This window comes from Maniola hyperantus, chromosome 9 (genome assembly GCF_902806685.2).
Source record: "Maniola hyperantus chromosome 9, iAphHyp1.2, whole genome shotgun sequence".
Lineage (NCBI taxonomy): Eukaryota > Metazoa > Arthropoda > Insecta > Lepidoptera > Nymphalidae > Maniola > Maniola hyperantus.
Window position 1 is genome coordinate 9,431,721 of NC_048544.1, and position 17,517 is coordinate 9,449,237.

Sequence of the window (17,517 nt, forward strand, 5' to 3'; positions counted from 1 at the left end):
AATAATAAGGTAAAGTAAAGTAAAAAAGTAATATATGCTTTATTTTACACCAAAACCAAAACAATAGAAATATAACAAAGATAGCATGTACAATAGGCGGCCTTATCGCTAAAATAGTGATCTCTTCCAGGCAACCTTAGGGTGAGGTATCAGCATTTTCTACCTTGAAAAAATACTTACTATGGATATACAGAAAATTCATACCTTATCTCGAATTTTTCGTTAGGAAGTTATACCTACTAATGAAGATTAATTTAAACTTATAATCAAGTTTTATTTTAATTAATTTAATATTAAATTATAACAATAACCATAAAATATATTATATCACAGTTCCTGTTAGTGAACATTACATAATATTTTATTTATTATTTATTTAGAAATAAAACAGCCAGAGACGCTGAAATTATAATATGGTACAAATCAAATATAATAATTTTTGAATTTGATATAATGGTGATCTAAAGCCGGCGTCAGATATGAGGGCAAAGAGTTATTCACGTTATTCAGAGCTCCGAAGATCGAGTTTTGCTTGATGGTCGCATCAAGCAGCTTGATCAAGCAAACGGCACTTTTCTCGTATCTCGAACACTGTCCGAACGTCAGGTGTAGCAAAAATATAAAATCGGTATCGAGTCAAGCACGTAAATGCTTGACTCAAGCATCAAGCAAGCATTGTAAAACGGTCAAAATGGCTCAAGAAAAAATCTACGAGCTTGACCGTCTCGCAAGCCCATTAGTCGTAAGCGACATAGGCTCCGTTAGTCCGAGGTTAAAATGCTCGTCGAAGTCAGTTACGTTGCGACACACCACAACACAGTAATGTCTGCAACTACGATTCAAATAGAGGTCAAGACACAAAACTCGAATAGTTTATCTTCTTTTTTTATCACTAGTTTTTAGTATGGTATGTTTAATTTTGTGCGTACTTAAATAACTGCGTAGTGCGTGGTTATGTAAACAATGGTACTGATTCTAAGCACAACCTAATTTTAGAGTGTTCGCATCCTCTTCTTACTAATGTAATATGAAAAGGACAGTCGCAGTTTGACAGTTTTAAATTTAATTTTTAGATGGTAAAACCCGTGATTATAGCGCACAGTCGCGAGCCTACTGTTTAAATTTGTAGCACGCACTAAAATTTAGTCTTTGCAATAAAGAATTATGATTTTAAATGTAAATTTCATGTTCTGTCCTTTTTTAGCATTGTTAAAAAGAAAAGGATGCAGATACTCTAAATTAATAGCATTAAAAAACAAAAAACAAAAATTCATAAATATTAGGCTGTAACCAGAACACTAGCAAAAAGCATTATTATTATACTATCTAAACACAATCCAATGCCAATAACCATTTGCCTTATCTTGTAGTTTTAGTGATTTAGTATTTGTCAAATCCGGAATGTATGCGGAAGCGTGCAAAACTCAGGTCAATGCTCCATTTACGACGCGGCATTGACTCCAATTGGCTTATTTACGCAACGATCGTTGACCACTAGCGTCAGTCAGAAGTTTCATTTGCAATATATTGTGAACTTTGAAAAATACAGGAATTTTGAGAAAACTTTCTTCGCGTTTTTTCTTGTGGTGTCTTATCAGTAATCATAAGTACTATCTTCTGTCTACTACTCCTCGTTTTTGCCATCATTCTGGTTACATCCTGTATACAAGATTGTAATAAAATCGAAATAAAAGAAGTTTCATTCAATAAATATTTTAATATTATTTATTTATTTAAATAAACTCATTGCATAAAAAAGAACAGTTACGAATAACACAATCATAAAAGTAGTATTATAATGATATATTAGATATCACTTCACAAAAGGTGAAATTTCACCTTTTGTGAAGTGATGTATCTAATAGCGGTTGTAAATTCTTAGCCTGGAAATAAGTTGTATCGTTTTCACAATTAGTGCTAAAAAATTTTTACGAGACATTTCACCGCGATTAATAGCCTCAACTGGTGACAGAAGGGCTGGCTCATTTTTTGCGCAGCGGATCAGCCTGGCTGTCCAGCGCGGAAATGCAGCCAGTATTCTTGGCACCATTCCACGCGGTCATGATTTATATAGTAATTAGATAAGGCTAGCTTTAAGTTTTATTGTATTAAAAAAAAAAAAAAAAAAATTAGTAGATGTCTACTAGAAGCTAAATTATTATCCAGAAGAATCGCTCGTAAAGTACTATTATTATTATTAGTAAGCAGCACCAACTTCTAGACTAAATTTTTGAACTTAACGACTGAAAATTAAATTAATAACGTCTTACTCGAAGAGGATAGAATTTATTTTATAGCGGCAGTTAATAGCCTTATAGTCCGGTCAATTTAGACATTCGAAGTTACATAAAGTTCCCCATCATTCCCCTGTAAGGAATTTTTTTTATTCAAGGTCAAAGGTAAAAAAAATGAGTTTTTCGCGATTTTCAGCAAAATGGTAAGTTTTATCATAAAAGTACCTCAGACAAAAATTGTAGATCATAAAATTATCTATAAAAAATGTATCAATACTTTTTTTCTTACGAGCCACCGTTTCTGAGATATATATTAAAAAAAAGTGAGTGGTAAGTAGATGTATATACGTGGCGTACTCAATACTCATGCATATTATGACGATAACAACTTTTATAACTTTTTGAATCGTTATATCTCAAAACGGTGGCTCGTAAGAAAAAAGTATTGATACATTTTTTATAGATAATTTTATGATCTACAATTTTTGTTTGAGGTACTTTTATGATAAAACTTACCGTTTTGCTGAAAATCGCGAAAAACTCATTTATTTGACCTTTAACCTTGAATAAATTTTTTTCCTTACAGGGGAATGATGGGGAACTTCTAGACTTTGTTTATAATTATATTTTGAACAATTTCACTGAAATTCAGCTTGTTGGGACTTTATGTAACTTCACTCTCATTTTTTGGTCTAAATTGACCGGACTATTAATATTACTTATGTTTTGTGAGCAACCGAGTTGAAATAATTAAATAATGTATTGTAAGGAGATTTTAGGCATATTATGTGGAATGTATTAACACATAGGTACATAAAAAGATAAAATTACGTCATAATAGAGAAGTTTGTTTTTAGAAGTACCTAGTTAATAATAATACAATAATTTACGTATCACGAAGTTTTAGGAGATCGTCACAAATCAGAATTTACGAACGTGTAGATAATAATGGAACAGCTTTTATGACTGTTGACAGAAAACACATGTTACTTTTTGTCGTGTTTACAAAATAATAAAAAGCAATAAGTTATCGCTTCCAAAGGCGTTTCCCAATAAGTTTTCAGTATTCCATTTAGGAAACAAACGTTGTTCTAAACGGAAAGCGCCTTATTCTCCGGACGGGACGGACTTTAGTTATTAAGAAAAAGTAAACTTTTAAGTATATAATATTTGAACATAGTAACATCCAAAATTTAATGTTTATATTTGTTAGTTTATGTTTATGTAGATCTGCATCGATTAAGACACGGTTTTGCGACGAGATATCTATACTTATCTATGCTAATATTATAAAGAGAAGAGATTTGAATATTTGTAATCAATAAACTATGAAACTACAGAACCGATTTTAATAATTCTTTCACCATTAGAAAGCTACGTTATTCAGAAGTAACATAGGCAATAAATTACACATTATGTACCACGAACGAGGTCGTGGGCAAATATAGTGTCAGAATATTTTTAAAGAGTTCCTAGTGTTCTAGGTTCTAGTTTGGTAAGGGACCGGAGACTTACGCGTTGTCAAACGTATTTAAAGAGGAGCCCTATAGAGCCTCATATCTCGCATATTTCATTGTATGACGTTTAATAAAATTTGAGTCCATTTAAGAAACATGTAATAGTGATTTTAGATAAGCGTATGTGTGATAGATGCTGCAACGCTACATAATGTAAAATGTAAAGTATTCCCAGACTATGAAACCTGGGAATGCATTAGTAAGTAGTATAATCATTATATAGATACTAGAAAAAATTAATCATTTTGAAGTAACATTAAGGGCAAAATAAATATTATAGCTAATAAAGTTGGTGAGAGTGATCACCAATATTATTATAGTCTGTATGAAGTCTTGATAATACAGTTGTGGTTTGCCAGTCGTTAAAACTGTTTACTACTTAGAATAACAACCTTTTAGATCGTTATATTATAAATAATTTTGAGTTACAATATTATTACTACCATCGAAAAAAATAAGTTTAAAATAAACGAATACAAAATTATCTCTCCCACCATTCTTGTTAAAAAATTTAGTAATATTAAGCCAAAAAACTTAACGACTGATAGACCTTTAGATTTTTATAAGTAAGTAGTAACTTGCGTCCGACCGAACCTTCGGTTTCGGCCAAGATGAACCGAAGTTTTGGCCGAAGCAGAAGGTTTCCTAGCGAGCGCCGATATTGAATCAACTGTTATGTATGTGCATGAGCGCGCCATGGAAGAGGCGCCGCGCGGGGGGTGTGAGGTCATACTACATTGCGCCGGTCGGCAAATCTTGAACTGAGTCGCTTAGGGTTATTTTTAACCTTCGGCTTCGGCCACAAATCGATCTTCGATCGGACGCTATACGTAAGCCTTATTATAACGAGTGTGCACACGAATGAGAAGTTTGTGTATGTATCTTGACTAAATACTGTTGCTGGATCGAAAATAAATTAATATGTACTCATAATATAGACTAATTGTCATCAAAAGAATGTAAAACAAAAATTAACGAATGGTAATAAAGGCCCAGCCTACGTTACCCGAATTTCTCCTAGTGACATTTAAATCAACATATTATACTCAAATTTGATCTTGCAAAAGTATATTTGATAAAACAAATACAATAAACGAAAATATAATAATTAGATAAAAATTCAGCAACATTATTACTATAAAATAGTATTGCTTTTTGTAGTTCCTATTCCCGATTCAAAATTATTAACCTAACGCCTTGTGTGACTGCCTCAACTTTTGCAGTTCTTTTGATTACTCTTTAAACCTGTTTTATAAGTAACTTATGTGTGGACAAAATGTAATGTCTTTATTAAACTGCGTTTATAATGTACTAAATACTTATATAAATTTATTTTAAATGTTAATTTAAATAGAATAATATATTTTGAAAACAATGATTTTGCATTTTGTTTGATAAAATATAATCTGTATTAACGTGCTTATTTTAACTAGGCGTAATATTTCTACAAAGTGAAAATAAAGTTGAATGCATTTTTATGCTTATATAGACCAAACGATTTTTTTCTTTTACACTGTCATTTAAATATCGAAACTGAAACTTATCTAACTTCCAAAAAATAACTGGCACAGGGCACATACCCTATATTAATACTAAGGGACGATTTAGGAATTGGAAAACAACTTTTTGAAATGTAAGTATTAATTTAATGTATCAATTTAAATACACCCTATCTATGACCATGGTATGAGAGTTGATTATTATTCAAGACTAATACAATTTTAGGGTATGCTACTAGTTAAAACTCGCTATGAATGAGCTCCTTCAGTTTAGTATCAAAATATTAAAGTAAATTGCAATACTTTAAGTTTTCTTAAATCCTATATCTGCCTAAAAATAATTTTTAGCCCAACTAATTGTTGACTTGGCAGTAAATGCATAGATGTATAATAATAATAGTATAATCAATCGAGAAACACATTATGCAACGGCGACATTGTGGTGATTCTTCAAATAATAAATCTGCGCCTGCGACTCTAGCTCCTGTAGTGATCGGACCACGGGTGCCATTTGTGTCACGTGATCCTGAAACAATGTTTTTGATGCTATACATTGATCTCTTCTTATAGAAGTACGCTGGACCTGCGACTGCCGACCTGTTTTCGAAGCAACTTGATTTTCGCCATTTTAGCCTTGATAGGATAAAAGTAGTGAATCCACGTGATTTTTTTGCATAAATATAGTATAGTAACTTGGAGTGACATAGGCTACTTTTTATTCTAGAAAATTAAAGAGTTCCCATCAACTAGTGCCTAGTACAGATAAAATTAAATAAAATAAAGCAATGAATTAGTTACCTGGTACCCAGAGCCCGCTTGTTTTCTCTTCTGGCCGTACACGACCTTGCCGTCAAACTCGTCGCAAGGCACCTTCATGTCATTCTCGACTTGTTGGATCGTAATGTTCAAGTGATCTTCGATGTCCGCCAGGTACTGTAATAAAGATTTATTTCCTTACGCTGGCCATACACGATCAAGATTACCGTCAAGTTTGCAGCGGTCTTGAAGCGGCGTCCAATCAACTGATAGCCATACAACGATACAACGTCAAGTTTGCTGGACGCCGCTTCAAGTCCGCTGCAAAATTGACGGTATACTTGATCTTGTATGGCCAGCAGCGTTAGAGGTTTAAGGATAAAGGCCGAAGTTCTCAATTCAGCCAGTTTTTTACATGTAGGTAATGCACACCAATTTCTCCGACATTTCTGGACTGTAGGTTACTGCACTCCTAAGCCTTGGGGATGTAGGAACTGTCAACGATGAATATATTAAAGGTAGCAAGCAACGACTTCATGATCCAACTCTTCAACACTTCAACAAATTTTCATTTAGATTATTATTAGTCAGATATTTTTTACCTGCGGTTCATTGTACCACATGCAGCACCCCTTCGGCCGGTCGTCGATGAGGTTGGTGTTCCAGCAGTTGCGGCCGCGCGACGAGCACCACTCGCCGTGGTACCACACCTGCGATAAAACAATACAACCTCAAGCTGATAACCATACATCTTACATACATTCGTTCATATAATTTGTATCATGCGGTAACGTTCTTCTTCTTCTTCCTACCTGGGTTTCTATTCTGCACTTGGTGCAGCATAGAAACCCAGCCACACGATGCGTTGTGTTGGTGGTGCGTCGCCATACTCTGCCGAAGCGGCAACGCCGTGCCCGTTTGACATCCAATACTGAAATCTACAGCGGTACAGCGGGTGACCGATCAATTGACAAAAAACAAATGACAAAGTTTCATGTCCCAAACAAATTTTGGCAAAATTATGAATCGTTTTATGATCGTTATAAAACTTATGTTTCTACAAATAATTCATTTGATAAAACAAATTACCAGACAAATTGTTATTTCATAAAATATCATTTGAGAAACAATTGATTTCTTTAATCATGTTAATTAGTAAAACAACATATCGCACTTTTTTTTTGATAAAATGAATTGTTTGATAAAATGAACTGTTTGATAAATACTTTAAGAATTCACTCAAATCTTTTATATGTCGACCGGGCCGACGGAAGAGACCGCTTACCATAATGGGGGGTCTCTTTCAACCCAGAAAAACGGAGCCCCTCCTCCGCTCCGTCGATGGGCCCCGGTCGACGAGAAGAGACCACCACTATGGTGGGGGGGTCTCTCTCATCCCCCCCGCTCCCACCATCAAGAGCGAGCGAAGCGAGCTCGGGACTTGGGGCACTCCGCCTCGGAACGGTTAGGTTAGAAGGGGATGGCGGGGTCTGAGACCCCGCCATCCCCTTCGTGGGTTATTTCTTTTTTTCGCACCCAGAAAAAAGGAGCCCCATGATATTATTGATGCGTTGCATAGGGGTTTGCATATGTATGCAAAACAGACTTTTTGTATGTTTTTTGTTAATTAGTTATTTTATCATATAATAAATTTATCATCTATTATTTTGTAAAATCGCGAATTTGAAAAACAAATTATTTGGTGAAATAATAAATTTTTAAAAATTTGGAAAGTTAAACATTTGTGAATAGAATATTTGTCAAATGATCTTTTGTAAAATGATATGTTTGCGGTATACGACGTTTGTGATTTGATTAGTTTTTCAAAAGTTTTTGGTGAACTGATAATTTGTCATACGTTTTTTGTCATTCATTAGTGAACCGGTACAGCGCCGCAACGCACCAGAAACGCATTGTGTGGCCTCAATCTTAAGATGTGCTTAAATTCTAACCAAAGAAGTTGCACTTCAAAGTCCAAAGATACATGGAATGTTTTATATACCTTTTCTGGTACAGTAGAAACAAGACTGATGGCTAGACCCATGCGTTCAGCGCGACCCACGCGGCCGATGCGGTGGACATAATTGGACTTCTCATCTGGCAGGGTTACGTTGATCACTAAAATATTGAGATACGTTAGGAATTTAATCATGAAGGAATTAACAAATATACTCCCTAAAATGCCGGCACACAGTAAAAATAATAATCTTATACTTTGTACACAGGTAAGTATATTGCGTATAATCAAGTAAGTAGTTAGTAGTCCCATCTGAAGTTGCCACATGGCGGTTTGAGACAAGGTTTCAGTAACAGCATTCAACACTATTGCGGCCGCTATGTGGCGGTTCCACTTTCCCATAAAACCCTAGCTTTATGCTACCTGTCCTGTTCCTGTGGTGCGAAGAAGAGAGGAGCGGAGCGGGGCTGTACAAATATTAACCAGTAGAATTGCATAAAAGTCCCGCTGTGCTTCAGTGGACAAGGGTTTGCGGACTAGTTAAAAAAACATACATTTTAACGTGGAGCGGAGCCACGAAGATGAGAATCATAGCAGTGAGGCAGAGCGGGAAAGCGGAGCGGGGGACAAATTGCCCTCCGCGAGTAGTTCAAATGACTCGTGCTCGCAACCTCCGCGTATGGAAAAACACAGTCCGCAACTGCGCTCCGCGTTACTTTCTCGCAACGACCCGCTACCCACTTCCGCGTCTATGGACAGATACAGTTCGCAATTCCGCTTCGCATCATTTTTTAGCTCAGCAGCCTAAGGGCCGGCGCAATCTGGTGAGGCGCAGCGCAGACATTTTTCAATACCAAAACATTATCGACTTTACTCACATTGAAATAATGTTGAAAATCAATTGCCACAATTGTTATTGCTTGTCGGACTATCCCCTTAACGACTAGTAGTTGTATCAATTGATATTCGATATTATTTCAACCTTTGTAAAGTCGACAATTGTTTGGCAGTGAAAAATGCTCTCTTTGCATCCTCGCCAGATGCGAGGTCCTTACTCTCAAGATGCGAATATTACTTCAAAAAATGAAAAATCAAAAGAACTCACTAAAAGGCAATCCGGATATATCAATGCCCCTGGCGGCCACGTCGGTACAGATGAGGAACTTCACCTGCTTCTGCTTGAACTTCTCCAAGTTGGCCTTGCGCTCTTGCGGCTTGCGGTCCCCGTGCAGGCACACGCAGGAGAACTCGCTGCCGAACGACTTGAGGTAGCGTTCCATATTATCACAGTCCAACTTTGTACGACAGAAAATTATCGCCCTGGAAACAATTTTAGATTTCGGACTAAATCATAATATTATCGCCCTAGTGGACCAACTTATTTGTAAACTTTACATGGGTATCTGCCCCCTGATTGTGTAAGAAAAACGTATTCATCGTAATCGTTAGCAAACTACCCCTTGATTGGCTGTAAAAAAAAATGTGAACATGGAATCCAACCAATCAAGGGGCAGAATTTGCTTCGATCAAGATTACGATGAATAAGTTTTTCTTACACAATCGGGGGGCTGTTTCCCATAGGATACAAATGATATCTTGGTGAGCTATTTAAATGTACTTATTTTGTAAAACGTACATTTTCAAAATGCACAGTATTTCTGGTGGCCAGAGAGCACTGCACTGTAGAGATTCTTAATCAGATTTAAGAAATGGTGTTTTTTTTGCCTTGACTGTCTAAACTAAACTTGCCAGCCCAACTGCGATGGGTTCGTGAGTTATCTGAGTGCAAAAAACCATTTTACCAACTTCCAGCATTAATCAAACACCTCGTCAAAATTACCTCGACAATCATCAAACTCTGTCCCATTGTAACTTTTGTGTCAGACTGTAAAAATATTTAAAAAATCGACTTCCAAAACCACTACAAATTACATACCTATCCATTTTATGTTCCCTTATGGCGCGTACACAGTATTCTCCCTTGAGTATCTTCACGGCTTCGGACAATGTTTCTGGCGTAGTGTTGCCGCTGCGAATGTTGTCCTTTGCGTGGACACCGTCCGTCGTGATTTGTCTATAAAGAGCCAGAGAGAATTTGCCATTATAATATTGAATTATTCAATACTAGATGATGCCCGCGACTTCGTCCGCGTGGATTTAGGTTTTTAAAAATCCCGTGGGAACTCTTTGATTTTCCGAGATAAAAAGTAGCCTATGTCCTTCCCCCTGATGCAAGCTATATCTGTACCAAATTTCGTCAAAATGGATTGAACGGATGGACCGTGAAAGACTAGCAGACAGACAGACAGACACACTTTCGCATTTATAGTATTAGTACGGATTCGGTATATTATTCAATGAAGAATAATAAAATAAACTGGCGAGTTAAGTTGTAAATTAGTCCTCAGTTCACCCTTCAGGTGTGCACCTGCGCGTGGGTGCATCAGCTAACATGTAACTCTTACTTTCTCAGACTCTCCCAGCAGCGGTCCTTCTGCGGGTCGACGTTGACCACGACGTGGTGTACAGTCTCCGGGACCGCATCCTCGCCCTTTAGATCCACCCACGTTGGGAAGTGCATCAGCTTCTCCTATTATTATATGAATATGTATTTAGCTAAAGGAAATAATTGTTGGAAAATAATAATTTTATGTTATACTAGCTGATGCCCGCGACTTCGTCCACGTGGAGTTACGTTTTTTTTAAATCCTTTGGGAACTTTTTGATTTTCCGGGATAAAAAGTAGCCTATGTCACTCTCCAGGTCTTTAACTATATCCATGCAAAAAATCAGGTCGATCCGTTGCGACGTGATTGAAGGACAAACCAACAAACAAACACACTTTCGCATTTATAATATGGGGTAGGGATTAAGGAATAGTCAGAAAAATGTAGGAAACGTTCGTACCGCCATTTTCTTAACTTCAAACGCGTGCAATGTCGCAGAACACACGACCATTTGTAGTCGTCGCCCGTCCGCGGTGATCTTCGGTATTTGTCTGTGAAGTCTCTCGATCAGCTCCCCGCAGCCAGCCTTTAGCAGCCCATCCGCCTCGTCCAACACGAAGAATCGGCAATGCGTGAGAGCTAAATAACCTGACAAATACAAATTAATTTACTAGAGACAAATGACAGAAAACTGTTCTTGCCCTATTGAACAATTTACCCAAGTTTTACAGTAGCCAGCAGAAAATATTGTACATCGACCTTTAGGATTTCGTTTTCGCAGAGCTTTCTTTGTCACTCATACCTATGTGACATTTTGTCGGTCTCAACGACAGAGACAAAGCTCTACGAAACCGCTAACTCTTTCCAAAGGTCGATGTACCTACAATATTTTCTTCCAGGTACTGTATATTCTTTCTTGGACAAATGAACTAAACTTTGAAACTAAAGTATTCATAAAGGACAAAGTTTAAGGACTCATTGGTGAAATAGAAGTAAAAGTCTTCTTTGGTGCAACATGAATAATTTATATTCTCAAAATAATTCTCTTCTTTGATCCCATCTTGATCCCACTTTGATCACAAACATTTGTGTCCGTAAACCAAATTAATAAATTTTTCTACCATTATATTTTATGTTCAACGCACGAAAGTGTATTTAAAAATCCTAACAAGTCCGGATTGTTCTCGAATGTAGGCAACTCGGAACTACGCACGTGTAAGTACGACTAACTCTCTTAGTCTGCGCGCTTCCGTAGTACAGTAGCCGGCAAGAAATATTGTACATACACCTTTAGAATCAGATTTCGACTTTATAGAGCGTTGTCTCTGTCACTCATACCTATGTGACGTTTTGTCGGTACCAACGACAGAGACAACGCTGTACAAAACCGCTATCTCATTCTAAAGGTCGATGTACAATATTTTCTGCTGCGTACTGCACTTGGAAGGTCGGGATTGTTCGTGCATATTCATATTATGTATTGGCACGAGTCAAATTCGTAACGAAGACGCATCCAAAATGCGGTCGGCCTAGTCCTGAGGACACTACATGACAGTAAACATTTCACAAAATGAGACCATGTTATAAATGTATACTACTAACCTCCCTGAATAAGATCTTCTAATCTACCAGGTGTACCAACAACGATATCGACGCCAGAGTTCAGCTGGTTGATCTGGTCCTTCACATTGATACCACCAACCACCAGCAGTTCTCGCACCTTTGGGTTGTCCAGGTGTTTCTTGAACATCGCTATTTGGGTGCACGTTTGTTCTGCTAGCTCTCTGGAGGGCTGAAAGTTAACGTTAGTGTCACATTTAATGCTGATCGAGATTTCCGTAATGCCTCGTATAGATTGGTGAAACGTAACATGCAATGTAACATCTTTCGATCATTTTATCAGTCTGGACGCTTCACGCGTATGATCCATGTAGTATGTATCTATATAGTCCGTGACAGGTTGAAATGGCAATCGGGGTATGAGGCCGGGGACACCCGCAGAGCGCCCGCGCTCGCCCGCACCATGTTGGGGGCTGTGCGGGCGTTCCCTCCCGGATGCGATCTCGACCTGTCGCGTACTATACATACCTATTCGCATCCGTTTCGGCAAATGCACGGCTCGCATTGGCGTTCAAGTAACAAAATTTTGTAATTTGCATCATTGTCATCGTCAATAGGGTGTAGGGACATCCACACGCCACGGTTGAATCCAGAGTCAAACCTGCGTGCGACTTGTTTGATGTCGTCTGTCCATCTAGTGGAGAGTCATCATGCAAGGTCGCCATTCCAGCCAGCATCTTGGGACCCGACGTCAATCAGTATTTCAAACTTTAAATTTCATAGCATGCTAATCAAAGAGTTCCCACCAGTTAGCAAACTGAATTTACGCGGACGATATCGCGGATATCTAGTTTGAAACGAATAGTTACCTCAATAATAATAGCCTGCGGGGCATTATTGACTGGCTTCAGAGCTCCAGAGGCGGCGACGGCAGCCACTACATTTTGTTTTACATATTCCTTAGGTGCCTGACAGACTGCGATGGAGTCTCCAGTAGGTGGGTACTAAAATAGATTATTATCTACTTAAGTTTTACAATCATAATTTTTACACAAAAATCAATATCCCAAAACACTTATTTCTTAATTTTTAACCCAAAATCCAAATATCAATTTTCATGAATACAATTCAATACATGGTTCAATTCACCTTCATACAAACCTTTCCTATTTCTAGTCTTGAGGGTAGAATTTCCAAAATCCTTTCTTAGTGAATAGTGAGTAAAAAAGTCACAAAAGGGACCTACTATCTAAATTTTATGTTACTCCTCAGTGGTTCAGGCTGTGCCTTGACAGATCGAGTCAGTCAGTCAGGTATATATATTGTTCATGCAATCACTTAACGTCGGGTGACCTGCCTTGTTCACTATTTATAATATACAGGAAACCTGCCCCAGCATTGCATGGGTAACTCATAACAATTTTTTTAAAATGAAATATAGTATAATATGTTACTCAAGAATACTTTCTACTGGTGAAAGAATTTTCAAAATTGGTTCAGTAGTTCCAGATTTTACAAACAAACTTACAAATTTTACCTCTTTATAATATTAGTATACAAAAAAGTTACAAACTCAAACTCAAACTCAAATCATTTATTCAGAATTGATAAAATTTTATGCTTCCTGATTGTCATAAATTTTTATTTGTAAGATGATATGATATAGTGGTGATAAATAATACGTACTTAAAACTAAAGCTACGAGGTACCAAACGCGCCCAGTGCCCTGTTTATCAAAAATTACAAGTCTACAAGCTCACAAGTTACAAGAACTTTTTTACAAACTCTTGTAAATTATGTTTATCAAATAATTTCACAAGACTTGTAGGATTTTACAAGACTTGTAGAACTTGTATTTTTAATTTATACCTACACCAACAGGAAGTACCTATACTATACATTATTTTTCATGAATTAGGGTTAGACTTAAAATTTGAAAAAATAGATAGACTTTAAAAAAAATTCGCTATTCGAATTACACCGCAAAAAATGGCGAAATCTGATGCGAAAGTTACAATTATTCTTCAATTATGTAATTCGTGACAAAAAAGATATTTTATTTGGCGCATTTACTGATAAATTATCTAAAGACCAAAAAATAGCAGAGTGGAAAGAGATACTATTGCTATGTCAGTCGCTTGGACTTGTATCTGCCGAAAAAGATTATGCCAGCATACTCGTATGTACATGAGACACGTTTTGGTCAAATTTAAGAAGAGCAACATTGATAAGTTTAATAAAATTACACCTTTGAATTATTTTATAGTTATTTTACCTATTTACTACTAGGTACTAGATAATTTAATTATTCTTTTATACAATTATCATACTTGCATACAACTTGTAAAATAAATTAAGAGTCAACGGAGGCTCTCCAACTTTTTCGTTACAAGTTACAAGCTACAAGCTACAAAGGCATTTTTGATGAACAAAACCACAAATACAAGTGTGAAAAACACTTGTATTACAAGTGATATTACTCGTAGCTTGTAGTTTACAAGTGTAGTTTTGATAAACGCATTCTTGTAAAAATGCACAAATTTACAAGAGAAACGCTTGTAATACAAGACTTGTAACGTTTGATAAACAGGGCACAGGTCTGAGAAGAGCCCACAACAAACTCAGTTGGGTATTCTTTTTATTATCACCACTTTACAAAATTATTTACCTAAACTTATTAGAACTATCACATAGCCGTAATTAAGCAACTCATTCCCAAGCTTGCTTACACAAAAACGACTTGTACCTTAAAAGGTGTAGTGCCAAAGTTGAAGCTCATCTCAGCATTTTTGAGAACAACAGCTGGGAAATAGCAGTCAGCTCGGCGAGACTGGTCCAACTTGAATGCTAAACCCAAATCTTCACCGTTCTTTGTGAATCGAATTTCTCCATTGTTTAAATTTAATAGACAACCTGAAATTGGACTACATAGTTAATGAAAAGTAAAACTTCAGCATAATATACCTATAATGACATTCAGTGGCGTGCACAGAGCTCGAAGCCACGGTAAGCATTAGTAAGATAGGCCTGATACACCTTATATATACCTACTGAATGGCAGGTCATAAAGAAAAATGGGCTCTGGTCATTTCAACTAGGGTAAGCAGTACTTTTATGCCTCTATGAATTGCACGCCACTGATGACAATTCAGTATTTCTTATTTTGTGGACCAAACTAACTTACTAATTTAGTATAGTTTGCCAACATTTCAAGACAGTAATTTGTGACATACTTGATGAGAAGTCAGGGTTCTTTTGATCATTCAAAAGCACTTAGTAATAGTTTATTTAAATAAAAAAATCTTTCCATTTCTAGAATGCTGAAATTTTGGACAGAGGTTTACATTATAATGTAGACATGGAGTAAGGCAAGATTTTCCAAAATTCCCACTGGAGCGAACCGTGAACGGCAGTGGCGTGCAGGTCATAGAGGCATACATGCACAGCGTACCCCAGTTGTAATAGCTCAGCATATTTTTCATGATGACCTGCCAGTAAACAGGTTCCTACCTAACTAATGCCTACCCTGGCTTAAAAGTCTGTGGACACCACTGGTGAACGGTCACTAGTTGGTAATAAGTGAAATCAATTAATGTAGATTAAATTCTTATAAATGTGGCGAAGAACAGATAAATTTTAATGTGTTTTATTGTTTTAAACATATATATTATTTAAATTTTAAAGTTTCATCAACAAATATTTTTTTAAGTTATTTTTCCAACCCTGGTAGAGATTAGAGACATTTAAAAAACTAGTACACACCAATGACATCATTTTTCCCATAAGCACTGCCATAATCATCAAACTGTTTGGCGTTTGACTTCTTGCCCGTACCACCAAATCCAAACCCTAGTCTGTCTGTGCCAAGATCCAGTCTTGCCTGTTGAAAAGACAAAACAGCACAGAGTCAAAATCTATTTATATATTTCATTTTTATTTTTCATCTACCAAAATTAACTCTACACTAAGGCTGAGATATATAGAGCATACTTTGCTCCAATTTTACTACTGCCACCCCCTGGGCTACTAATGATGACAACTAAACATGAGACCACAGGTGGTTAATTTAAGCCATTAGATGCAGCCACTATCCAAAACCACTGGTGATTGGATGCTACACAAACGCTCAGTTTACACCTATGTCATACAAAATGTATCAAAAATCTTGCAACTTGTTGCAGCCGTAAGTGGTTTCGTTGTGACCACTAGTGACTAGTGGCCTAGTGGGTGGCAAGACTTCAGAGTTAAAACGAGACAGATTTATGTCAGACACATAAAACTGTCTTGTTTTGACTGTTAAGTCTGTGCAAAGCATGCTCTACAGATCTCAGCCTTAATATATACGCATATGTGTGTCAGTCTTGATAAAATTATCATGCTTTCTGGAGATGAATAACCATATCTTAGTTCCACAGGAATACAGGAAGATTTTAATTACGCAAGATGTTTGCAGTACACAACAGCCAGCTAATGTTGTGCAAAGGCAACAAATAGTTTTTTTTTCGCATTTTTTTTTTTTATAAAGAATATTAAATGACTAATATTCCTCTTTCCTCTCCAATTAAGCGTCAAGCTTGTGCTAGGAGTAGGTACGACAATAGCGCAACGGGCGGGGTTTGAACCGTCGACCTTTCGGTTTTCAGTCCACTCCTCTACCGGTTGAGCTATTGAGGCTCTATTATTTATACCATGGATGTAAGTATTTATATCCTTACAGCCTGAGTAGACCATCCAACTCGACATAATCCTTCATCAGTAACCATGGCTTCATAGTAGTAAGCACCCTTTGTATGTACTCCCTTGGTTGCTCTACAGCCATGCCATCCAGTAGCGTCTCGGGATTGGCACCTGAGGCCGTCTGGAGTCACCGCCATAGCGTCAGTTCGATCAAAGAAAGACATTGTCCATTCCGTGGATGTTTGCTGTATAACCTTACTAGTTTTTCCTTCTTGTATGTCTTTTAGTGTCTCCCATACAATCTGCAATATTGGTAAGCAGAAAGCGCCAGTTTTACCACTACCGGTTTCCGCTGCCATAAGCACGTCTCCTCCACCGAGAATAAGTGGAATAGCTTCAGCTTGCACGTCTGTTGGAAGAGTCCAATCCATTTCGTCTATCGCCTTCGCCAATTCGGGGAGGACCCCGAACTCTTCAAACGCAGTCATATTTTGTTGGAAAAGGTTATTTTAAAATTTAATTTTTAATCAAAATCATATGTAAAAAGTACTCTGTGATCAAAATTCGGCACTCGAAGTCGAAAGCATGAAAGCATAGAATTCAATTTTTTTTTACTGGTTCAAACCGCAGACCAATAACATATCTAGCGGCACAGACCAATAACATATAGGATATCTAGCGGATTAGGTCTGTGATATAGAGATCTAAGGCTAAGGTGATATCCAGTAGATAATCTATGGTGATATCTATAAGTTCAAACCACGTAGTAGTACCTACTTCCTTAGATGAATGATTAATCTCTTATGAGTACTTCAAACTTCTTTGGTTCAAACTTCAAAGAGTATGTAGTAGTATGATGTGGTATATGAA

The 17,517-nt window shown here is 36.9% G+C and overlaps 1 protein-coding gene across 1 annotated transcript; it reads right to left on the minus strand.

Annotated features, from left to right (window-relative positions):
• Window positions 1-2,133: 2,133 nt before the first annotated feature.
• Ddx1 (ATP-dependent RNA helicase Ddx1) lies at window positions 2,134-17,232 on the minus strand. Its single transcript, XM_034971843.2, has 13 exons — window positions 16,686-17,232; window positions 15,733-15,850; window positions 14,717-14,883; window positions 12,840-12,974; window positions 12,013-12,202; window positions 10,871-11,058; window positions 10,429-10,553; window positions 9,900-10,037; window positions 9,069-9,283; window positions 8,009-8,124; window positions 6,609-6,716; window positions 6,049-6,183; window positions 2,134-5,776 (listed from the first exon to the last, which is right to left on the minus strand). Exons 1-13 carry the CDS (start codon window positions 17,133-17,135, stop codon window positions 5,672-5,674), a joined length of 2,190 nt encoding a protein of 729 aa, XP_034827734.1. The 5' UTR covers window positions 17,136-17,232; the 3' UTR covers window positions 2,134-5,671.
• Between the last annotated feature and the right edge of the window lie 285 nt (window positions 17,233-17,517).